This window comes from Chanos chanos, chromosome 1, assembly GCF_902362185.1.
Source record: "Chanos chanos chromosome 1, fChaCha1.1, whole genome shotgun sequence".
NCBI lineage: Eukaryota > Metazoa > Chordata > Actinopteri > Gonorynchiformes > Chanidae > Chanos > Chanos chanos.
In genome coordinates, this window is record NC_044495.1 from 9,489,142 (window position 1) to 9,515,103 (window position 25,962).

The 25,962-nt window shown below is 43.1% G+C and overlaps 1 protein-coding gene across 3 annotated transcripts in view; it reads right to left on the minus strand.

The window, feature by feature from the left end:
• The window catches only part of cdc42bpaa (CDC42 binding protein kinase alpha (DMPK-like) a), a 48,821-nt gene extending 25,309 nt beyond the window's left edge, over window positions 1–23,512 (minus strand). For 2 of the 3 annotated variants that reach the window (XM_030767731.1, XM_030767725.1), the window contains exons 1-5: window positions 22,322–22,499; window positions 12,962–13,053; window positions 9,610–9,693; window positions 9,279–9,374; window positions 8,362–8,510 (exon numbers count right to left, since the gene is read on the minus strand). In XM_030767731.1, the coding sequence (XP_030623591.1) occupies window positions 8,362–8,510; window positions 9,279–9,374; window positions 9,610–9,693; window positions 12,962–13,053; window positions 22,322–22,499 (599 nt within the window). Of the gene's footprint in view, window positions 1–8,361; window positions 8,511–9,278; window positions 9,375–9,609; window positions 9,694–12,961; window positions 13,054–22,321 lie in introns of all 3 variants that reach the window. The other variant, XM_030767739.1, reaches the window with a different exon arrangement.
• Between the last annotated feature and the right edge of the window lie 2,450 nt (window positions 23,513–25,962).

Genomic DNA, 25,962 nt, shown 5'->3' on the forward strand with positions numbered 1-25,962 from the left:
GGCACACAGCTGTTTGGGCCCCAGAGCAGACTGGTCCATAAAGCCAAAACACACGCTCAAAGACAATGGAATTCAAACAGACTAATGAAAAACAACTACCACTAAAAAAAAAAAAGAAAAAAAAAGACACCCACACACATTTTTTGGCAAACTGCAACAGCACCAAAACCAACCCCCGAGGGTGTGAATCAGAGAAGTTAGATCTTGTTTGACAAGGATATTTGACATATTTGGATACAGTGGAGAGAAGGGGAGCTGAAATTCCTTAAGGATCTGTTCTCCCTCTGTCACCCCCGCCCCGCATAGATCTTTCCTCAATCCAGTCTCCACACGCCTTCAGCATAAACACAGCCCAAATGACTTCACTAATAGCAGGAGCTGTTGCTTCATTATGTTACTAACCATTTTCTGTAGTAAAAATGGATCTTAAACTTCTTCTTTAACAGAGGAAATGATGCTTAACTAATAAGATTGCAGATGACAGTACAAAAAAAACATTACATTAATCTGAGTGCGGACCAACCCGACCTCCTGTTTACTTAGATTAAACTCCAAACAAAACAAATTTTCTTTTCAGTTTACCAACTGCAATTAGGACATTCTGGAGAATAAAAGATGCCTTGGTGGCTTTTCTAATTAACAAAATTTCACTGACACTGCTGAAGCAGCACGAGGACCCAGAGATGTCAGGATCTCGCTGTCGACTGTCCAGATCGTTAACGATGTCATTTATTATTAAAGGCTCTACACCTCTTGATGAAGAATGATCCATAGTTATGGATCACTGGTGTGAGAACATGAATATGGAGAAGAATATGGAAGGGTAAGCTTGTGAATGAGAACGCATGCCTTTATGTGCATTCAAATGACCAAGGACACACATGCACATGGCCGCGCACACACACACACACACACACACACACACAGGAAGGGTAGCAGCTGGTGAAGAGTATGGTAGGATCAGGTGTCTGTGGTGGGCAGGTGGCCAGAGACGGGGCGGCGGTCTCTGTGAGCGGTGACGATCAGGGATCAGCGGTCCTGAGAAGGGTGGGACGGGTTAAAAATAGCCCCTCCTCCTCCCCACCCTGCTCAGGCATGCATTGAGATGCATCGTTAACCCGCCCCCTCTCCCCCCTCACCGGGGACGTTATCCCCCAGAGACCAGCCCAGGAGACAGGGTGACTATGAGCCCCCATTCAATAATACATTAGACACACTCATCACCTTCTACACTGCTGACAGGGTGCACACACGCACGCACGCACACACACCACTACAACGCAAAGCACGCATTCAGCTATTCCCAAGCATTCCATACACTCATTAAAACAGTAGTCTCTATGGTATTACACGTATTGAAAAAAAAAAAAATCCTGATTCCATCCAAGCGCAGTCCCCCGTGCGTAGTCCAATAGACGCGAGTGTAAAATGAACCTCCAGTCAGTTTCCGCATTAAAACGCATTCTATTTTACTAAAAGCCCTGATGTAAACAGACTTCTCAAACAGTTTTGTTTGTGGGAGCCTGCTCATAGAGGCATTAATAATTAAAAGTCAGTTTGCTCATAAACAATGGGCGGTTTGGCGTGACACGGCCATGAGACCACGCTAATCTTAGGGCCTGCGTCTTTCTCTCCACACACACTAACATAAACACGCGCCACACATAAATCAATGAACTGGCTATTGCTTGGGCTGAGCAAGGGAGAGGGGAGAGCTCAGCGCTGGGCAGGATTTCCCAAATTTGGCAGCGTCTAGCGGGCCTGTGCCCAGGAGAGGAGCCACCGCTGCGGAGTGTAAACAGAAGCGGACTAGCATGAAGAAGAACACACGCGGCACATGGTTCTATAGGTGGAGGTTACACAGAGCTCGCAGAGAAAGTTCCAAGAGGAACAGCAGAGACCATCCGCATCCAGCCAGAGAGCATACGGTGAAGTAAACACAGCGGTCCTGCCTGAAAAGCATTAGTGTGGGATGAGAACCGGAGACAAGAGGGGCGGGAGAGGGAGGGGGAGTGAGAGAGAGAGAGAGAGAGAGAGAGAGAGAGAGAGAGAGAGAGAGAGACTCTGCCGTGTTGGCTGCCTGCTTTCCCCAGCTGAGAGAGAGCAGTCTTGAGATTTCCTATTAAGGCATGCGTGTGATGCCAGGCCCGTGGCATGCCAGCGGGGCGAGCGAGAGCCCTTATCACCAGTCCTGCCGCCGTGTTTACAAAGACGTGGCCCTATGCCCACTGGCCGATCACGGAGCTCTCCTTCACAAGCAGAGAATTCCACTCATTCCCCACACACAAATACACACAGAAAAAGAGAGAGAGAGAGAGAGAGAGAGAGAGAGAGAGAGAGAGTGAGTGTGAGAGAGAGAGAGAGAGAGAGAGAGAGAGAGAGAGAGAGAGAGAGAGAGAGAGAGAGAAAATGCTGGACTTTCCCATGGAAAAGAGGCCCAGCTGTGAGAGCTGTACTTTAAAAACCTGTAATTTTCCCTTTAAACTGTGCTCTCCACATACTACTGCACTCCAACACGACCCTACCATTCATTTCACTACCATTTGTCAGTCAAGCTTACAAAGAAAAACTCCAGAGCGCTACCTGTCCAATGTTTAAAAGAAAAACAGTCACATAAGTGCTGTCAAGAAATTTTCTCCTTCAAAAGCAGAGGTTTTCAAACTAGATTCAAGTGGCAAAAATCTACATTTTTTTCCTTGTAACTTTCAAGAGCCCACAAGATCCAACTTTCTCTGTTTTAATCAGACTAGCACAAGTTGGCGTCCCTGCTCTGCTATTTACAGCATGCCAGCTATACCAAACCAGCCTTTGGACCCTCCACATAGTAAACCAATTAGTCTGCTGACACATCAAGTCCTGACAGAGAAGGAGATGAAGTAGCATTCATATATCTCCATCTTGCCCTTTCCCAGCCAGAGATGTCTGGTCTCCCAGATGCACAGTGTCACAGGCAGGATGCCATGTGTTTGTATGGGAAACAGTGCGAAGGTGGCAGGGCATGTTCATGTGTGGTAAACTCTGAGAGGTCTACCACAGAGACTAAGAGAAATGAGGTAATCTCCTTTTGGTCAGGAGGGGCTGATCTGAAGAGACCATCTGCCCCCCGGCCGGGCTCGAACAAAAAAGGGGGCGAATGAAGATCAGAGGTCACACGGACTCCACATCTTCACGACTTACCCCCCCCCCCCCCCCGTTAACACCTCCACACACACACACACACATGAGGTAATCTCTGTCAGGCACTCCAGTTATATATGCATCACTTCCTCTTGAGATAGCCACACACTGGAGGGTCTCTCATTTCCTGTTTGTGGTTTGTCACTTCCTAAAAAGAGGGGGGAAAAAAAGACTATTGGTGGCTTGCCACTTCCGCCAGCAGGGTTTGAGTGTTCCACCACATCCTGGACTGAGGTTTTTCGATGATGCATCAACTTCCTCAACAGGTGCTAAAGACTCAAAGACTCCACAGCCGATGAAGAAACCACACCAAAAAAAAAAAAGAAAGAAAATCATTTTATGGTGTCACCTGAGACTTTGTGAACTGTAAAAACCCAAAATAACTCACAGGGGCTGTAAAGTTGTCACTTGGCAGTAACAAACATTGGATCATACATGTGCTATTATTAATTATGTATGATGACAATAGGGTTCTCAGAGATGAGGCCTGGTGCAAGCTCAGCAATCACAAAGCTTCTCATGTCTCTCGTGAAAGAGTAAAAGACAAAAAAAAAGACAAAAAAAAAAAGAAGGGGGGGCGGCAGGGGGGGGGTCAGAAAATCCCACAAATCACAGCCTTGGGGAAGCCATGACAAAGACAAGCAGTCCCTTCTGAGGAAAAACTATTTAGAGAAAAACAAGTCACTGTCTCCTCTTAGCATTCCACAGCAGAGGCACTGATATAGCCTACACACATATTCAGATTTTTCTCCTGACAATTCAGACGCAAACCAGTCTTCAGTGGAATTTACCAAAACCCATTTACATTAGCGCTGACAACTTATTTGCAAAAAGCTAAGAAATCAGGAGTGAGGCTTAGTAGAGCAGCAAATGGAGGTTCTATTGTCCTTTAAAGTTATCTGGTTTTGGGTAGGGGGGGGGGGGGGGGGGGGGGGGAGGCTGGGGCCTCTCTGAGGGCTTTAAATCAATACCCAGGCAAACACAAGGGGGCAGATCAATATGTGAATAAACACACTCTCACCCTTCAATATCTGACTGAAACCAAAATGACCCAGAAGAGCACAGATGTGGTATCCCTTACATGCACAGATTTTTAACAGTTAAGAGAGCGCGCACGCGCGCGTGTGTGTGTGTGTGTTTGCCAGCCTGAGTGAGATGGAGAACCCCACATCAAAGCAATTCTCAGCACCTCATTTCCCTGCCAACGTCTCATTTCAACATTAAGTGCTGCACCTGAATCAATACGAACAAATCCTAAACAACCGCGTGGATCTGTGCTCTGCAGTTTGCTTGCCTCAAAAATACTGTGGATAAATGCAAACATGCCTGCCTAGAACAAGAAAGCCATACAGCTATTGCTACAATACCTCAAAGGCAAACTCTAATTGTTTCCTTTACACTGCTCATTAACCTTAACTGTACTTCAGTTACCACTGTCTCAAGTCCAGGCCTCATAAAGCATGTGTCGGGTTAATGTTGGAACAGGAAGCCACGCTATGCCGAATGGGGATCACACAGTATTTACAGAGCGGTTCTGCTCCGTGGAAGGCCTTCTGACACATTTCCTGCTGACGAAGACCCTTCCCACAGCTCCTTGGGTATGATGAATCAGTGGTGGAGCCCGGGGTCTGGCCTGTGCCGTGGTCTGTCCTCTTTTTCCCACAGAGACGTCAGGGCTCACAGAGACGCCCATTCCTGAGGGAGATCCTGGCATTCCGAGCCTGAGACGCTCAGCAGCTCCGTACAGCTGTGGGGAGGCCGCACCCCGACTACGCATTCCTCCCTCACTCTCTCTCTCTCCTTTGCTCTTTCCCACTTTCTGTCTCTGCACCACATCTCTTTCTCTTTTGTCTGTTCCTCTGTTTCTCCCTCCGTTCTGCTGCTCTTTTACAGACCGTTTAGAGGCTGAGATGTTTTTTAAAGGCTATGTATTGCACGCAATTTGTTTACACTAACGAGCCTTTAAGGGGGGAAAAAAAATGAGCCAATCCCCAGGAAAATTACAAGCTGCTGACGGTGGTTTAGGACTGAATGGGTGACTTTTTTTCACCCCCAATTAAAGAGAAAGGATTGCGTAAGGGGGAAGAAACTAAACAAGGTATCCCATGATGATGTAATACAATCCAGCGTAGTTCTCCGTCTGGCCTCCTGCACCTACATGTTTTAACAACGTTTCCTTCACCTCCTGCCTCCTCCCCTCAGCCGTAGGTATGAGGAGTGCCATCTCCATTAATCTGCATATCCAGACTTTTGAGTGATGCAAAATATGTTTTCAGTTTTGTGCCACAATGTCTTTCATATAAACTGTTCCACACGCAAAGTTGAATTGAGTACATGTGGACATGTGACTAAAGCGATATGAAGTATTGAAAAAGGATGGCTACAGTGTGTGTCACATCGTAAACATGAAAAAATCCTCACCGTGTCAAAACATATTTTGATACATATTGTGTATGGCTACATGACACACCCTAATCTACGAGAGATTTAAGACTGGAGACAGAGACTGCAGGTGGCAGTAAGGTGCAACCAGGAACTAAACAGTAACAACGAAATGAAAAAAAAAAAAAAAAGAAAGAAAGAAAGAAAGACCAGTGGCTTTGTAGCACATGCACGTCAGATATGCAAAAACATCAACCCGGGCAAGATTTCATAAGCTCTCGCACATCCACATTCTAGAAAGCTAAGAGAAAACAAAAGCATTCATATGCCTCATATGCAACAAAGCCCCTGCTGGTCTGGGCACACAGCAGGGCCCCACGTGAGTGCTCTCTGGCACACACTACACTGGGTGTGTTACATATCACTTCTCTGGGGTATGAGAGCAATGTGAGATTTGAACCCATGACCTCAGGGCAAAAGGTCGGTGCCCTGGCTGGAGCTGCATGCTGTGGTGTGTAGACAGCCAGAGAGAGATTCCAGTAGAGCCAGACACACACACATGAACATATATATTTATACATACATATATATATACATACAACGGAGCCAAACCCTTAGCCACAGACAGGGAGAGGCTCAGGGTCTAAACACGCACAGACACAGGCAAACAACACACACAAACACACACACAGCCACACACACACACACACACACACACCCACACACAAACATACACATATACATATACATACACACATACACACAGCCACACACAAACATATACATATACACACACACACACAGCCACTCACAAACACACACACACACACGGCCACACACACACAGCCACACACACACACACACAGCCACACACACACACACACACAGCCACACACACACACACACAGCCACACACACACACACACAAACACACACACACACACAGCCACACACAAACATACACATATACATACACACATACACACAGCCACACACAAACATACACATATACATACACACATACACACAGCCACACACAAACATATATATACACACACACACACACAGACACACAAACACACACACAGCCACACACACACACACACACACAAACATACACACATACACACAGCCACACACAAACATATACATATACACACAGCCACTCACAAACACACACACAGACACACATACACACACAGACACACACACACACACACACAAAAATCTTGGCTGTGCAGTAGTATTGGTGGTGGTCCACCACACTATTGTTGATTTATGTCAGTTTAACCATATTTTTAAAAAACAATGAGTCACCAGATATTCTTAAAAATCTTCACCCCCTCCACCACACACACAAACACCAGCACAGAGTCGTTGAGGATGAACGCAAAGATTGTGTCACGTAACAGGGCTGGCGTGGTGCAGCCAGGGTCCTAGGCTAGGCATGGGTGACCTTATCAAAGAACATGTGCCTTTGGCTCTAATCACAGTTTCCATACTCATGACAATGGGCTGGACAGCTGGTGCTGAACTGGAGCATGTGGACAGAGACACCTTGCTCAAGGGGAAAACGCACACTGACCTTCACATGTCAAACTTCACCGGTTAACAAGTCTGACACCAACAAAGCAAAAAAAAACCCCCCCACATTTTACTGGAGAACATCCATCCAAAAAGAACCGTCCGATACAAATATGTCCTCAAAGGAACAGGGACTACATATGTAAAATTGGGGACAGACAACTGAATGACTGTTTTAATAATGGCTAGGCAAAATCTGAGTTCCCTAGTGCTAGATTCAGTTAGGATTTAAATGCAGGTTATTGGCTGATTTTGACTTGTCAAATCTTAGCTGTTATGAGGGGACTGAGGTCAGGGTGGAGTAAGAGTCCATGCACTCACACTATCTAAGCCCAGCATCAGTACAGACCAACAGGAAACTCAGAGGCTGGCACACAGAAAGCCCTCTTCCTGTGTCGCCTCCAATGACAACAATAAAGTACCCTCCCATCCTACAACTGCCTACTCAGCATCCAGCCCTCTTTTTCAGTGGACGGCGATAAAAATGCCTCCAGTGCCTGAAAACCACTGACCCTTTCCAACATTCTCAACGTTTTAAAAAGAAATATTTTCCAACATTAGCTAGCTTACAATGGGTGAGAATGTTACACCGCGTACAAGCCTCTCTAAATCGATCCAACATCCTCCTTTTCTTTTGGAGAGGGAGTGGTCCTTGACAAAACACCCCTTCTAAATAGTCCTAAAGAAATCTCTCACGACTAGGGGTGGCTTTTCCACACACACAGGCAAAACCTGTAATTAGAGTCTCACTCTAAACTCTCGGTAGAGTATGCTCAAGTCTCCGCGCTCAGGGCCTTTCAGAGCAACATGCAATTAACAGCCCAGAATAGAGCAGATCCAGCAGAGAGCCACATCTGAGAGCCATGGGTGCCTTGGAGCAGAACCTCAGTGAGGGGCCTACATATAGATTCCACAGAGCCAGAAAGCGCCTCCGCGGTCCCAAAACTGCTGTCCGTAACTAAGGAAATCGTTTCTGTTTGGTCTTGTCCTATGTCACAAAAGCACACAAGTTCCCACAGTCCAGACCACACAATTTACACCCATTATGCTAAACTCAAACGCACCAGTCTGTCCAGCCAAGAAACACAAGGCACTTAATGAGATGAAGAGAAATAGATGACGCACTTTGATAAAGATTTTTCGTGGATGACTTTCAGGGGTCTTGCACAGGATAACATGAAAAAGCCTTGAGTAGACCTGGCCCTTTGGCCGCCCTACCTGTGGACGTAGTGCAGCTGGTGTACGGAGTCGATGGCCACCACCATCTCAGCCAGGTAAAACCGGGCCATGTCCTCTGGTAAACGGTCTTCAAATTTACTGAGCAGGGTCAGGAGGTCACCACCTACGTAGTAATCCATCACCAGATACTGCAGGGGGAGAGGCGCGTCAGGAGAAACTTATGTGACTTGCATAACATCGATCAGTTCTCCAAATGTGACCAAAGTTCAACAAAGATTTGTGGCTCAGCATGGTGAAAAGTCAAGTCCTGCTACTTAAACCAATGAAAAGCTCACTTGTTGCAAAACAAGACTCCTTATCCACAGTGTTACCTAAATATATTAGTGTTCACTAAGTGTCCAAATGGGAGAATGTGGAGATTACTTTAAACTGAACTGAAGAATTTAGTGATAAATGACACAAGCAACTGGTCTTTCTTTAAATGAGCTACATTGCCCTTACGTTTCTCAAAACTCAGATTTAAACTGAATACAGATAACACACCTTTACCCATAACATCATAAGAAAAGGAAAAGGTAAGGACACAACGCTTTGAAAGGATCAATATTTAAAGACAAGCTTACAGCTCAACCCTTTATTTCCAGTGTAAGGGCATGGACCAGCGCAAGAGCTCAGTAAACCTAGAGTCAGACTGTAATCACATTGTTACGGTCCCTAGAGCTCTGTCTAATGGGCCAGGGTCATATGCAAAGCCAACAGACTGCATGAGAACTGGACTGAAAGCAGGAGGTGTGGTCCACAGCAATCATTTTCTGGCACGAGTTCCCTTACGATCGCTTACAAGGCCTGGGACAATGTGTAAACTGATAGGCTTTGTGAAAGCCCTGACTAATCTAACACGGAGAAGATATCCCTTATCAGATTGATACTGGAGCCGATTGGAGAAGTAAACTCACCAAGAAGTTGTCGTCCTGGAAGGCGTAATGGAGGGTGGTGATCCACTGACTGTCCCCATTCACTAGCACATCCCGCTCTTCCCGGAAACAAGCCGTCTGCAATGAATCAACGATTTACCGGGAATAACAACGAATTAGGCGTGGCACTATCTCACGTCTTTAATCTAACAGAGCAGCTCCTGTAATAAAACATCACGCTGAAGCACTGCAATTACTAACAATGTCACTGATATAATTTTGTTCTTTAATAAGAAAACACTGCATAATAAAACATAAACAGGCGGTAGAGAGCCAATAAAGAGAAGGAAATTAAACAATAATTGCCCTGTACCTCAGCTCTCTTCAGCATTTCCCACTTGTTGAGGATCTTCATGGCAAACACCTTGTCTGAATTCCTCACTTTCACCACCGCAACCTGAGAGAAACAGAGAACCTTCAATAGACGCTTCGGGCCAAGCCACCAAACACATCAACAAATGTAAACCATCTCTCTGAATGATGCCGCTTTTATACCATAATGACATCAAAAATGTATTCATGTGTACTAAGATGTTTTTCAACTTTAACAGGACCCATTGAGGATACTAGCCCCATTCGTGCTACCTCCTCATGAATGATGAGAGCAGTAATAGTATTATGGCACTAATCCAGCATTGCTGACATTGCAATGTAAAAGTTGAGTTACAGAGACGCTCAGGTTACTCTGTCTATGCAGGCAGGCAGGAAAAGAGGCCCAGGAGGTATAAGATAAGTCAAGCTTTAGAAGAGAGAGAGAGAAAAAAAACCGAAACAAACAGTCTTGGTACAGAGGCACATTCTACCTGTCATCGTCAGACAAGTAAAGGCCCAAACTGTTGCCACAGGCTCCTTATCACGCCTGAGCAGACCTCTAAACTTATCCCTGTTCAGTCAGAATCCCAAATGAGATTAAACGTGGTGACAGAACCCAGCCATCGGTAAGCTTCACTGTGGAGAACCCTCCTTTACTCAATACAGAGATTTAAGTCAAAACGCAGCAAGACAGGACTACAGGGCAAACTAAGGAACTGAGAGAGCTTAATTCTCAATGGATCAAAAAATAGGCCTTTACAGTCAAAATATTTTGTCTTGTTGTATTGATTAAATTACGTGCAGCTGCTCGCCCCGAGACGGCTTCTCTGTCTCTTCGTGTCCTGTAGATTTAAGCCTCTCTTACTGGCCTAGGTATGGATACTTTCTGGAGGTGAACGTCCACTAGAACTAACTGTTTCTTTCTTCGTGCAAACATTCGCCTCCAATTGACGGTATAAATCATCCGTTCTTTCCGACAGCAGAGGCAGATCGAGAGAGGGAGCCGCGAGGTTACTTGGACGGTGAGAAGTACAAAACGTTCCCAGCGGGTCTGGTTTGGGATACTGTGCTTGGTCGTTCTCCAGGCCCCTGTTTATACCGATCTGAAGGCAGAGATTTTTATTACTCTCTCTGTTATTTGGCAGACAATGGAGATCGACCAGTCAAATGGATTTTTGAGGGGACCAGCGGCCCCCTTTCTGAGTGGTTGACAACATCATTTCTCTCAAATGACTGATCTCTACCACAGTCTGGCAGTATAAGCGATTAAAGAAAAGGGATTCTCTGTTGTTCGACTCTAGCCACAGAGAACTCCACAAGAGGACCTCAGGGCAATACGTCTGAACATATTTCCTTTGCCCCGCGCTTGAGCATCAACACACAGTGTTTGCCTACACGGGAAGGTTTTTTCTTTTTTTCTTTCTTTCTTTTTTTTTTTTTTAGGTCACAACACCAAAAAATAAAGAAAAAAGCAGAGGAACATAAAATAAAAAGGGATCATATTTGTCCTGTACACGTACTGTCCAAGTGAAACAAAGGTGTGATTCACTCCCTGCCGTTTAAGGAGCCAAAACAAGCATCCATTGAGAAGCCCTGCGCATTCCAAGCAAAGGGAGCTTGACTTGAGTTATCCCTGACAAAGAAAATCTCTCTGCTTCTCCAGACCGGTCCTCCTGACATTTCCTCATAATAAACATTTTATCAATCAACCACCTAATGAACAGCAGGACATAAACCCTTATCATCTTAGATAAACATCATTCAGGAAAACTATTTGACATCAGGCATAGCAGCAAAATGATTTACTAGCGGCAAGGCTGGTGTAAGACTCGGCGGGCTGGAGAGGCACGAGAACGGTGTGTTTGAAATGACGGTCGAAGTTTTCAGTTCTGCATTGGTAAAGTGGTTAGTGTTCCTGAGCGTTATCAGAACACCACATGACTGGGCCAAGAAAATCCAATTACTACCCCAGGATGACAATAACATTTTGTTTCTTAGGTATGTCAACAGAAGCAGGAGGTATACGCTGCCTGAAATGGACACACACACAAAAAAAAAAAAAACGTGGAAGGAAAAACAATAACAGAGCAACATCAACAACATTCCTGCTCCACTCTGATTCCCTGGTGACCTGAATGAGGATCATTATGTCCTTGGCTTGCATTGCATTGCTTTTCTTCACTTGTCTCTTGAGCCTGATTCTGGTACACTAAATATGAGGTCATCTCTCCACAAAAATGTGATTGAATAAACTGAATTAGCCTGTTAGGAACTAACAATATCTCTTTTTCAGACTTTTTCAGACTATGGTGATACTGAGGACACGGTCATATGACTGACGAAAAATATGAATAGTATTTAAAACTAAACCACAATTTTATTTTTGTCATGACATCAACAGAAGTGCTGACTGAGGTTTACTGGTGTTATTACACTTCACTTTACATCATCTATGAATGTCCTTTAATGTTTAAGGTCAAACGGGAAATTGTACTGTATACAAACACAAATACGATAAAGGTTGGGACATCCACAGAATATTAGTTTATTTCAGTTTACACAAAATGACCCCTTCCACGCAAGCCTGTTAAAAACAAAAACAAACCCAAAAACAAAACACAAAATGAGGCCTAATATTTTTTGTAAAGATCCAAGGCACAAATTAGACACATGAACTTTAACACAGCTATGCCAACTTGAACAAATGGGAAGAGAACGAGTAGGAGAGGAAAACAAACACGGGCAAGGGGAGAGAGAGAGAGAGAGAGAGAGAGAGAGATGAGCAAAGAGGCAGAGACAGACAGAGAGATCTGCCAAAACAGGAGGAGAGGCAGGGTTAACGAATGTGGCCAAGCGTGTCTTATTGCCCTGCTCTCGTCAGCATCACAGAGAATTCCAGAACGTAGCAACAGCTAAACCAGCAGTCCTGAGCTCGGAAAGGACACTTATTCTTGAACATGTTCATGACCTTTCAAGACTTCGGAGCAGGACAGTCTTTGTTTCGGGTCTTTTAAGGAAATAAGCTCGTACATCAGATTAGAAAACTTTTTGAAGGGAAGATATATAGTTTTGTCAAAAGATAAGATAAAGTGTTTTGAAAACAGCCAAATGCGAAGTGAAAGTTTCCCTTTGGTCTACTATTTTTATACTTTCTCCTCTGCGTTCTCAGGCATTTTGGCAGAAAAGAAGTATTTTCTGGAGTGTCACTGGGTCATGGTGAAAATATTTGCACAGGAAATGTCCATGACGTTGAATCTGACTGCACGCTGTTCTGGCTCTCCCGAACTCAATTCCTTACACTGGTTTCTCAGTCTTTAGCCAAGGTAACAGTTTGACACAGGACTATGGCTTACCTCCCCAAACGCTCCTCGGCCAATCACTTTCAAGATCTCAAAGTCCTCCTTGTGTAGTCGCATCTGCTTCACTTTAGAGGTGAACGGCTTGGCTGGACAGAGAAGATGACATGGTGTTATCGATACGAAACAATGTTCCCATAAAACAATCAGTGAAAATCTATTACAGCTGTCACACCAACATGTCGTGCCTTACGGAGGAGGAAACAGTTAGTGTTATACCTGGAGATATGAGCAGATACAGCAAGTGTTATATCTGGGGATACGAGCTGTAGACTGAGCCAAACAATCCACATGTTAAATCCCTCATGTCATGTGGCTGTTTCTTACTGTGAGGAGTTGTTTGTCAGTATTGCAGGCGTGACATATTGGCATAAGGTAACTGCTTGCATTTAATCAGAGCTGGGTTTAAAGAGAAACTAAAAAGTGAAACCCTGTTAGACTTAGGTTTAAGTCATGTTTTTTTTTTCAGTGTCAGCGCCCTAGCTGCCAAGCTTTTACATTGCTTTTGGTGCTCTTTTTAAATAGTAAACGTGGGTTTGAGAAGGAAAAGGTGAAACTAAGGACCTGCCCAGTTCCAGTAAGAACAGAGACGTTCAATCTCATTGACCCTGAAGTTTGATTTTCTTGGCGCCAATGTCCAAACGACAAGGAAATGTCTATCATGAAGGGCCCTGATCACCACTCATTAGGGCATTCATTTTCCATTAATGCTATTAACAGCAGTGTGTGATGATCTGAGTACATTAACAGAGGTCTGGTGGAACCGGCTCTGATACTAGAAGCTATGAAAAAGGGAAAAGATAATACAGATAGAAACACCCAGGCTTCATTCCATGCAGATGTTTCGAATGAACATCGAATATTTGGAGACAAAAGGATTCATTCATAAAAACGCATGAGTACGACACACCTAATCAAGTGACTGATGATGATTCTAAAAAAGACCTGGTATGTGTAAGGCCTGGCCGTACAGATACTGTGTTTGAGAAAGCCAGCAGTGAGAGCAAGTGGTTTGAATGCACTGAACATCCTCATAGTTAATTTGATTTTCTGGTCGTCTTCAGTCACAGGAAATGTAATTTAGCACGTGAAGAGGAGAACGTCTGAGAGAGAAAGTCAGTTGATAGAGAGATGTACATGCAAGGGTCAGAGTGCGGATTCTGTCACATGAGTACACTAGGGAGTCAAGCTAAACCTTCCTCCACAAGATCATCCAACTTAGAAACTCTTCGACACTTTACACAATGAATGATACGTTAGTTCGCCATGCAAAATCCTACAACATGTTGAAGCGCACGAAACAGCCTATTTTGTGCGCGCCGAATGGCTTTGTTATCACATTTTCCAACAGCAGTAACGCAAGACATTTGGGCTGTTTATTCAACTGTTTATTGTTGTGATGCTGAACCAAGCAACTGAATGGCTAGGATGTTTTAAAGCAGTCAAGAATTCCACAAAGCGCAGGTACATTTCTTGGTTGTTTTCCCCACTAGTATTAAATAAAAGAGTGTGAGAGACAGGGAAGGGATACAGATGCATTCCTAGTGTAGCTCCAGCATGTTGGCCCTGCCATACAGACACAGTGGCACATTTAGTCAATGGAGCTCATGTCAGTCAATGAAAGCGACATTCAGCCCAGTGCCCTGAGACCAATACTCTTCCACTGCACAAAGGCACTCCTCTTCACACTTGGAATGTAATAAATCTGTCTTGTTATGGATATGTTAGCGCAGCACCCCAAAACAACGGGGCCTGTCGTTAAGTTTAATTCCCCTCACACAAATACACTTATGCTGAAAACATAGCAACAGTTGCCATGACACTACACATACCTTAAATATCTTAAATAAAAAAAGGAACAAAATATACTTCGCTGGCTTCTACTCTGATGTGGGCCGGTTAAGGGGGGGATTTCAGGGTTGAAGAAATCCTTACGAATAACTTGAGGGCTAGGCATTACACTTTCAAAAATCAGAACAGAAATGCAAATATCTGTCCTTTTACCTACCTCATTTGTAAGAGGTAACTCTTTGCAATAATTGAACCTCTATGACTTGTTGGTTACTATCTGCTTATCAACTGTAAAGACACTGAGCTGCAGAGGTTCTCTTCTACAATTCTGATACTGAAAACATCTTTTCAAACGCACGTTTTCTGATTTCTCTCAAACAAAAGTGCGAAAGCACAGCATACAGCAATACAAGCTTTTACAGTGTGTAACACAATCTGACATCATCTCACTGTAAACTGAAGAAGAGCTTTGCTACACGGGCACAAACACACAAAGTTTTAATTAAGACAGCAATTGATAAATAAAAGAGAATTTAGTGTTAAACATTTAACACTGCGATACCCGGTGCAGTGGAGTGGGACAAGAGACCAAAAAAAACCCCCCAAACATATGTCTACACATATTTAAATCATATATACAATACTAAACAATACTCTTTTGTCTTTTTGATCTGTTCTCTTCCAAACTCTTTGCACATTTTGTTCCGTTAAGTCAATGCACCACTAGACAAAATTTCAAGCAGGCACACAGATGTATGGAGTATGGTTCTGTTTGGCTGCCGTACTGTTGGTTTAAATCAAACTGCACAAATGAAAACTTTCATCTTAAAGTTACCTCTTCTTTCTGTTATTCACTTTGTCCAAAGTAAACAGAACACACATAGCACTTTTCCTTAAGATCAAAGTAATTAGTGGCGTGAAGGAACGCTGCGTTAACCCTACTACCAAAAATGAACAGCATAAACACTGCAGCAGTGGAAGATCTGTGCAGTCGGTCTTGGTAAATCTTCAGCATATTGCGTTAGTGTTAGTAAATTACTGTAGTCTAAGTAGCTACTGTAGCTTTGGTGTGCTTGTGTCCACAGCATGTGGGCTCAGTGTGAGGGAGAGCATGGAGTTTCGTCCTGACTGCACAGGGCTGGGAGGGCCAAAAGTCTGTCAGCAATCTTCCCGTGAGATACAGAGAGCTGCCAAAGAGGCTCAGCGAAGACAACAGACCAGACAACAGGACATGTCAACGCTCTCATCTCCTCAAGGTGTTTTATATTCGCTGACCTTTTCCTCATAACTAATCTTACCCAAGTTTTCCACTGTTATTTCATGATTTGTTCCCATAAGTAAAACATAGTCATAGCTTAAGGACTGCCACTGTGGTATTCTACAAAAACTTTCATTAGACACCCCCCCCCCCCCCCCCCCCCACCTGCTTCAACCGAAAAGTCTGTTGAATTTGGAATAACTTGCTCTTTATCTGACTGGCAGGGCAAAATGCCACTGTACACATCATCACTTAAACTGTAACTACCAGCACATTTTTCAATTACCACGCGTGAGGAATTCATGACATATAACATCTCAACTTCCAATTATTTATTCTTTGCGAAGCGAAATTTAACTTAGCATAATCCCAAACTAGGGATGGAAAAAAAAAACATTTGAAGATGATGAACCATCTCTAGTCGGTAACGGCACAGATATAAAGATGTGTTTATTTACTGTTAACAAAGGACCTAGCAACGCTGGCTCCGTCTCAAGGAAAAAAAAAAGAAAAAAAAACACATCAGTTCTTCGGCTGCATGGTGTCTATGAGGGGGGAAAAAATATCACATGGTCTAAAAAGCAGCTCCAAGGTAAAAACTGTTCTACAGAAAAATGACAGCTGTGATCTGTCAGGCAAGCATACCTCAAAGATCTCTAACAACGACTCACTTCAGTCCCTCTCGCAGTGAGACGACTCTGTTTACCTCTCAGTTCTGAGACACCATTCAGTAATCATGCAATAAAAAAAAAAGAGTCTTCCTTTGTTCCTATGGCGACACGCATCACATGAGAGGACATGGTAACTCTAGCCTACCTTCCCTGACACGCAACATCAGATTCCATGGCGCTGTTGACTCCACCTGTCCATGATGCACACACACACATTCACCTCCATGCCTCTGGCACAGGTGGATCCTTTTCCTTCAGCCTCTATGCTGCTCTGAAAGTGGTCTATTGAAGGTTCCCACAACACACTGACTACTATCTGTCATTCAGTGGAAGCCATCAGATCATTACCAAAATCAGAAAGACTGGTAAGGATCTTCTTACTACATTATTATGATCTTTTATTTACAAGGGACTAGCCTATAATCATCTTGCCAATCCCATCTGTAAGGGATTGGCATCTCAATTTATTTCAGCGGAACTTGAATTGCATATTTTGATTAATGGCGAGTTCTGTAGCTAGCCACCTTTCCCTTTTGCATCTTTAAAATATTTATCAGCAAAGGCTACCTGACTGTTCAGGGCAAGTAAAAACAAATACTGCCGGATTAAGTCAAAGACCATCCTTATCTCGCACAATACAAGAAAAATCTGGGAAATACACGCCTCGCTCGTAATCTTATAATTTCACTCAGGACATCGTTACAATAATTCATCAGGCTTCAATTATTGTGAGAATGACTTAAGTACAACAGAAAAAAAAATGGTCAAGGTTTGCTTTGTTCAGAGCAACTATAGTTTCTCTTGCTTGGATTCCATCTTTTCCATTCATGTGAGAGTAGGCCAAACTTGATGCCTGGGAACAGTCAAGCAGTTCCTATCACACATGGATGGAGTTGTACACTGGACTGATTTAAAGGAGAGAGATACAGTGGAAAGTTTTAATTTTTTTCCTTTCTTTCTTTTTTTTTTTTTTTTTTTGATGGGCCCATTCTTTTGAGGTTCGAGTATCAGAAGGAGGTATCTCAACTGTTTCCAAAGTACTCAAGACACAGACTTGAGATGGCTATAGCCCATCAGCTCGACGCTCTGATCGACGGCAGGGTTTAACTGGCTCCGTCTTTTCCCAGGCATTTTGCTCCGTCATAAAATTGGACCTACAGCATGTGAGACTCTGCTCTCATTAGACTGTTCTGAATACAGAAAGTAGGCTGTGTATATCAATGTTACAGTCTGTAGCCAGAAGGGACAGGGGGCTGTAAATCAAATGAAGCATACAGTCCATCTCGTGGGATGCCCAGCATCTAGAGACCATATAAAGGCAAAGGAACTGCTAGGATCATTAAAACACCATTTCCATAGAGGGAAAGAAATTCTCAAACCCGCTAAGCCACTGTGGTATTCTACAAAAAGAGGCGAGCAGTGTGAAAGACAAATTAAGTTAATGATGGTGGGGGGAAAGAAATTGTGGCAAAAAGAAACCACTTGTCCATACTGGTCGGAAACTGCGTTTATTTATTCTTAAAAAATATTCTCCAGCTCATCCAGACATCTATACTTTGGGGGAATGTCAAAATTGTGGCCCTGGCTTTTAATCGTTCGGTACTTTAAGTGTAAATTACGCTACAAGTGTAAATAAATCGTGCGTTCTCAGCTGTTGTCTCACTATGAGCTATTTTGCTACATTCCTATTCAATATTTCCAGCGTCTCTGACTGGGAAGATACTAAAGGTCAAACATTGCAATAGCAGCGACTCTATGTCAAATAGCCAGTGGAAACAAAACAAGAGGAGTGGGACAAATGAAGTCAACACCACGCGGCAGAAAAGAAATCACGACTATTTCTGAAGGTGTGCACATTTTTCAGTGTTAAAATCATTGTTATTGTGGCCAGTAGGACTCTGTCACCGTATCTGACACCACAATTCAAAACGTGGGAAAAATATGTCAATACTGAGTAACCCAAAAACTTTTCAAGGGTGGAATTCAGGGCTCTGGGCAGCCTAGCACCTTTCACTCAAGAATCATGTCTGTTCTTCAAACTGATCTGCTTCAATGCAGGCAGACAAATGAAAATATTTCCAAGCCTGGCATCATTTTCTCTCTCACCAGGGTGGCATCTGAGAACATGCGGAGACATGCCATGTTAGAGAAAAATCGGGTCTGGCTTTGAGAACTGCCGAGTGTCTTCACCACTTACAATCATCGCAACCAGTTATAAAATTCTACACCCACAAGAAGACCGAGCAGAAAAATAATACCTCCAAAATGTGACTCCCAAACTCAAAAAGAAAAAGATGGGGGGATAAAAAAAAAAAAATCACTTTATAGACTAAATTGACTTCCAATATTGAACCCTCTGTAAGCCTAACACAACACCACCAAGATCAGATAGGGAACTGAGATAGAAATGATGAAAGTGAGAGTAAAGAGCAAGAGCTTTGGGGATGAAAGTACAAGAGATAAGAAGAAAAAAAAAAGAGAAGGGAGAGGAGCCTAAACAGCTGTTGTGAACAACCCTTCACATAGAGGCGCTTCTTCGAATACCAGAGGGAGGTTGTGAGGAGCTGTGCGCTTACTCAGCATTTTCAAGCGAAGAGTTTGTCTTTAAAAAGCTACTCTATTCCCCCCCCCCCCCGCACCTATGGCACGCAGGGAGATATTTATAAAAAAACGTCTCAAAATCGTACCCTAAGGCGAATATGAGATCAAAAGTTACGGTGTAAGTGCGCCTTGAAACGGGGCCATCAAAGATAATCAGTATGTCAAGAATGCGGTTTTCTTCGGCGAAGTAGATCAGAAATGAACTGCTTAAGAGATTCTCCACGCATTAGCACCGCAGAGATCGAGACAAGCAGTGCTAGAACATCTCTGTGTCTTAACCATTTTTTTTTGTCATGAGCCTTTGAGGAGCATTTTGTTAGCACTCTCAGCTTGAGGTAAGAAGAGCTAAAGAGCCAAGCATCAGTCCTTGACATCATATCACTGATCAGATATGAGAGCTGTTAACAGAGCTGTTCTAGCTATTTTAATTTACTGATGGGAAAAAAAAAGTTTAAAACGATAGGACACACAGATAGGACACACACACATGGCTATGAAGCGTTTAGAGGTGCCTCCAAATTCCTTGGTGAATAGTTTCACTGCCGGAGCCTCATCCTGGATGCCAAAGACGTACCAGGTGTAGGCCTGCATCACCAGTTGAAGGAGAAAACTTCAGCAGGATGCCCCAGACGGCGTGGGTTCTGGTGCAGAGCCAGAACTGAAAGTCACCTGCTCCTCTTATCAGGAAAGGAAATTGTCCAGAATAACATTTAATGACACCAATCTCTCTGAAATTTCCACTGGATATGCACCAGAATCCGGCCGACGATTTTCAAAGGGATCACCTCTTTTCTGCACGTCTGCCCAACTCAAGGGGAAAAAAACATCTGAGAAACAGGCAGACTGCCATCTCAAGCAAATTACATACGTTTTACACTGAAATAGACATGGTACCTGGCTAGAGTACAAAGCGGAGTGCACCACAGGCTTTCCTCTAGCTAGAGCCAAACTCAATCATTCTGAAATCTGATAATCAGAAAAACTAAAATTTAAATGGTTACAGGTCACTCTCCTGGATTATTGAGATAATAAAAATCAAGTATATCCACACCTATACAACTAAATCTCAACATAATTCTGGCAATATCTCCACCAGATTTTTACAGCACGCTTTTGATGAATCTGTTCTTATTTTAATATGAAAACTCACAACAGTTCAGACACTATCTCAGGTCTTCAAAGAAGATCCTGGGTCAGATTATACAACCCAGTCAGATTATATATCCCAATCAGATTATATAACCCTGTCATTTGCAAGGTTTCTTGGCGCATTTGCCATTATATATGCAAAGACCTCTGGGACTGTGGCGAGAAACTCCCATGACAGTGAACAGGCTACAGCTCAGTCACCTGCTTGAGGAGAGCATCACTGTGACCGCCTCTCAACAACACACAGGCTAGCTGATGGCCTGTGTGTATATAAATGTGTATATAAATAAGACATTTCCACAGAACACAAATGAAAACCAGTCAACAAGCTTCAGTGACAGATTTCTTTTTTCACCAAATCCTGCTAAAGACAGAATGAGCGGCATGCATGCATTTCATGTCCCAAACTTGCGTTCCCAGTAAGGATGAAACCATCTTCCCTAGGGCTAACCCCCCCCCCCCCCCCCCCACCCGGTTCTAACTCTCATTTTCCATTAAAGTCAGTCGCAGGTTGGAGATGATCCTTTTTTTTTAGTCAATAAGACAGTGACTGCTTGGTCACACTAGAATTAGCACTGTCATTACAACACAGAAACACAAAGCTTTGGCCAATGGCACAAATTAGAGGGGAGGTTCTCCTTGGAATTCTAATTGGGATGAAGTAGGCTATATTGTGTAGTATTTTTTCAGGCCTATTTGATTGAATTAACTGATTAATTAATATTCAGTTCAATCCTCTGCAGGGCATTCACAAAATGAGTGTTAACTATCAATACGATAGAACATCCTAATATCTGGGATAATCATGTAAGACCTGAGTTCAAGTTCAAGTTTATTTAGAGCCCAAAAGTACTTTATTTTGAACATATTGTAAACTATAATTTTTCTGTGAAATTTCCCTCTATTCCAGAAGAACTGAGATTGAAAATGGCTGAATATCTGATATGTTATGTTACAAGATACTGTACAGTGGACAGCCCCGCAAGAGTTCAGTTCAGTCCATGTATATGCTTGTTACACAAGCAAAGTTTGGCAAAGGACCACAAAGCAAAAGATGTTTTAAAAGCTCATTGTTTGATGGACACAAAAGCAACACATGACATCAGCAAGATGGGCGTGTGTTTGGCACAAAGCTGAGAAACAGGAAGACGAATTCCCTCTAGTATACAGTTATGGAACTCTCAGGTCAACTGTCACTTACCTGTAACATCACTGTAGCAAATTAAAATGCATGTGTAAATTCAAAGCAACTGTCAATGGTTCAAAGACTTGGACTAAAATACACGAAGCTTGCTATACTGATATAAACTTTGTGCTGTGTTCAGTCTGGTGTGCTGGTTTGACGGCTAAGTATTTGTAAGTATTCACCTGCAAGTTACCACTTGACTCTTGTCTGCAACAAAAATGTGAGTGTTGTCAAAAGTGGCTCATACCCCGTCTGGGCATGAGCACACTTTAGTTAGGCTTACCTAACAAATGAAAGTGCTTCAATCAACACAAACACTTAAGAAAAGGTAAACATTGGTCATCCACGAAGCACTGGCAGGAAATGACTGGTCAATTATGTCTACATATACCACTTACACCTACATCAACCTCTCTCTTTAATACACCATTTATCTATATACAGAAGTTCGCGTCAGTTCAGCTAAGCCACTGATTCACTGCTCTGCTGACAGAAAACCGGCCCAGTCATCGTTCCTCCATAGAGTTTCCATCTTAAATGCCTCGTTATTAGATGTCACTTCAAGTAACAAATCTAAAGTATATGTGATGGTGTCTGAAACTGGTGGACTCTTTCAACAATCAGGTTCATGCGTGTTAATAGACTTATTGGGTGCATTCCCCCAAAATAAATAATAAAATAAAATAAATCGTTGAACTTACCCCACTCCAAAAACTCCGCGACATTCTTCTCTCTTCTGAGAGGAGAGTTGTTGCACTCGTCGTATAGGCATATAAGAATATCCAGGAGTGTTTCCACACTGAAACATTGCCCATTGGATTGGACTGGGCCATCCAGGAACAATTTCTCGAGTTTTTTCAAACGAACTTCCCCCGACATGATTCAAATCACTGTAGGTGGTATCGTACTTAATCAAGTGACAAAATAATCCTAAGAAATACCACAGACAGCAGCTTAAAAATGAGTCGTCAAGCCACGTTGATGATGACTTATCTAGATGGCTCAACTAAGCCAGCCGCACAGGAAAGTGTTCATGATACCCTTAGATACATTACATCTTTGGTAACTATGACAGGACAGCTATGCTCTAAAGATCTAGTCTGACTTCTAGAAATTCTGTAATTTTATCGATTTAAACTGCGCTCGCATGGCACTTCTTAATTGTAGAAGTATTTAGCTGGTTTAGCAAACCTCACTTCAGCCACCCAACAGTGTTGACGTTAGCTAGCTGCACTCCTAGCTGGGAAGACAGCTTTCCTTAATACTTTGAAAGCTTACGTTCCCAGTGTCTCAAGTGAAACGCTGACTGGTCGCCTAACCAGTTTGTGAATTCCCAGTAAACAACAAAGCGGCACCGAGTGACTAACTTGCAACCATACTGGTTAAATAACGCTAGCTTAATGTTCGCTTAAGCTTTCTTTAACAACCCCGCTTAGAACTGGCTAAATGGCTCTCCAGCAGGCTAGCAAACCAGGATGAAATTCCACAATAGCTGGACACCAGATCCCAGTTGCCAAACCCTGCTACTAAGCTTTCCGGAAAAATATCCAACACACCCTGGGCTAGTAACCTTACACATGTATTTCCAGGATAACAGTGTAAGGTTAAAATAGTCCCAATGTTCCGTAGATAGCGACCATACAGAGTCTGATCCTGAAACGAAAGAAAATAGCTAACTAGCAAGTTGCTAATAGATAGGCTAGAGGTAGGCAACTTCTAAAAATTTAATTTCTTTTTCCACCACAGTCCATTGCCTCTTAAAACCACGGTTTGAGAGCGATCCTCTTCGTATTTAACCAGTCGTCCATGTTCTATATGCCGTGGCAGATTGTGAGCAGAGAGGGGTTTGGGTGCTCCTAAACTCTGCCTCACCCCCCCTTGACTTCAGCTTGCAGCCGGACTGTATTGAGTGACTGCGGCTGCAGCAGGCAGAGAGAACTCCACACTAACATGGCGGCCAACATACAACAGCTGTTGTGCTTTGCAGGGAATACAGGGATACTGGGGGATGTTCCACATGGAGCATCACTTTACTTAAGTGCACTTTGCTAGACTTCTTTTTTCTTTTCTTTCTTTCTTTCTTTCTTTCTTTGTACGCTTGCAGCTATTTGTAATTTTTATTAATTATTTTATAGCAACTCAATTCAAGGAAAATATATTTTCCCCGTTGGACCTCTTATTTTTATTCAGGTTTATTTACCTTGTAAAAGTACAATGCAAACAAATTGAGAGCGATAGACTAATAAAATATCTCAAGGAAAGTTTTTAACGAGCCTAGGAGAACGGGTGTTGTGATTTTGACTGACACTGGAGTTTATCAGACATAATGCGTGTATTTCAATCAATCTGTCAATGAAGTATAACAACAATTTGATCTTGATAACTGTGGTTGTCGGGGGAATTTGTTCTTCGAGTTCATGACAAATTTGATCTACGAGATTAAATTTCTCAGATACTTTGTACTGTCTATCCGAATAAAACAGTCCAATCCTGCCACCTGGCGACAACACAAGAGGCTCACAGCGCTACACAAGGCAATGCACTCTGACGCTGTAGGTCAGAAACTCAGATGCTCAGATGTGTACAGGAGTCTTAAGCTTTTGTCTTTAACAATCAGCAGAACTTTGTTCCAAAGGCTGGCAAAATGCTGTTCGGTCTGAAGTCAACTGTGATATTTTTTTACCTTTCATAATGGTCTCGATGAGTATGTTTCTTTTAATCAAAATCGTTCCACAGGAGTGTCGCTGTCTACATTAGCAGCAGATGGGTCTGACCTGGCGATTTTACCTGTAGTGGCTGCTGTTTTCAGTCCAACCAGCGCGACCACCGGAACATAATTTACTGTGCGTCCGTCCTGTCGGACCTAATTCTACTCCTGACTCTGCTATCAATAATATGACAAAAAATGAATTTCTCTTTCCACAGATACTGGTCTCTAGGATCAAGAAGAGACTTTTACAGTCTCATACCAAGGTACCCCATTGCCAGAGTCTTTCTCACTGTGGGACAGCTAGGATTTATCCACTTGACTCCTGTACTTACTATCAGAAAACAGCTCTTCTCTCTCATAATAAGAACAAAGAGGATGACCCAAATTGTAGCAATATTTCAATGGGCTCTCCTTCATCTCTCAGTTCCCATGCTGGTGAATTAACTGAGACAACCGGTGTGGTTTCCAACAACATGACTATGGATTCAACTGATCTCACATCAGCCAGCCATGCTCAGGGAACACCTCTTCCCAATGGCCTTAATGAAGTTAACAGTCATTTCACTGCCATTGGAGTGAACATGCATTCAACCACTGGCACTGATACTATGTTGGATTCTCCATCTGATCTGAAGAAGGAAGATGATGCCTTCATTGGCCTGTTTCTCATGATGGTCACAGCGTACCTGATGAATCAGTCTACTGTCTCCAGAGATCTGCTCTTCCTCTGGTGTGACCCCCGTGCATCATACAGAGTCCAGCATAGAGGTAAAACCTATTATATATGAGTTGATGATAATGATGATGATGATAATTATGATGGTTAGTAGTAGTGATTGTAGTGGTAATAGGTCTGATGAAGTGAAAGTATCACCATTTAACAGAGCCAGTTTGAATGCATTTGGGAGCAAACTTCTGACCATGAAAGTGGTGTACATACCAGGATAGAGCTGGTGAAAACTATCCTGCTCTTACATGTGCAGACTAGTGCCTCACAGGTATGTAAAAATATGCAGTGCATTGGAGTCAAATGTTATTTGTGTTCTAACATAATTTGCACACACTACACAAGAAAGTATCACTAAGATACTTATCACTAAGATTTGATACAACTGACCTGACAAATTACTTTGCATCATACTTGTTACATATCTTTCTAGGATCTGTTTGTTGGATTTTTTGGTGATCATATAAAATAATACTCACATAAACCCCTTCTTGCTCCTGTCTTGATCAGATCTCTTATTGCCAAATTGTGTCCTAATGGAATTCTGGGTTTAAAAAAAGCATCATCCACTGTGTTAAGATGGAGCACACTGGCCAGTGGCTGTGGTGAAGCCTCACATCAGTCTTTCCTCCTCTGTTACTCAACCAGTCACTTTTCCAGCTGCTCATGAGAGCACAAACACATTGGCCAATATCCCAGAGACTCCAGCTAACCTCCAGCACATGAATCCTACACAGGAAGAACCAGAGGTCACAGAAATTCTACCTCTAACCAGCTCAACAGATTTCCTTTTCTACGATCAAATGGATTATGTTCAGGGGGGAATTTATTACCCTGTGATTACCCCAGAAGCTCCTATAATAGTCTTCCACACTATATTTCCCCAAGAAGAGCTTGACGAGACA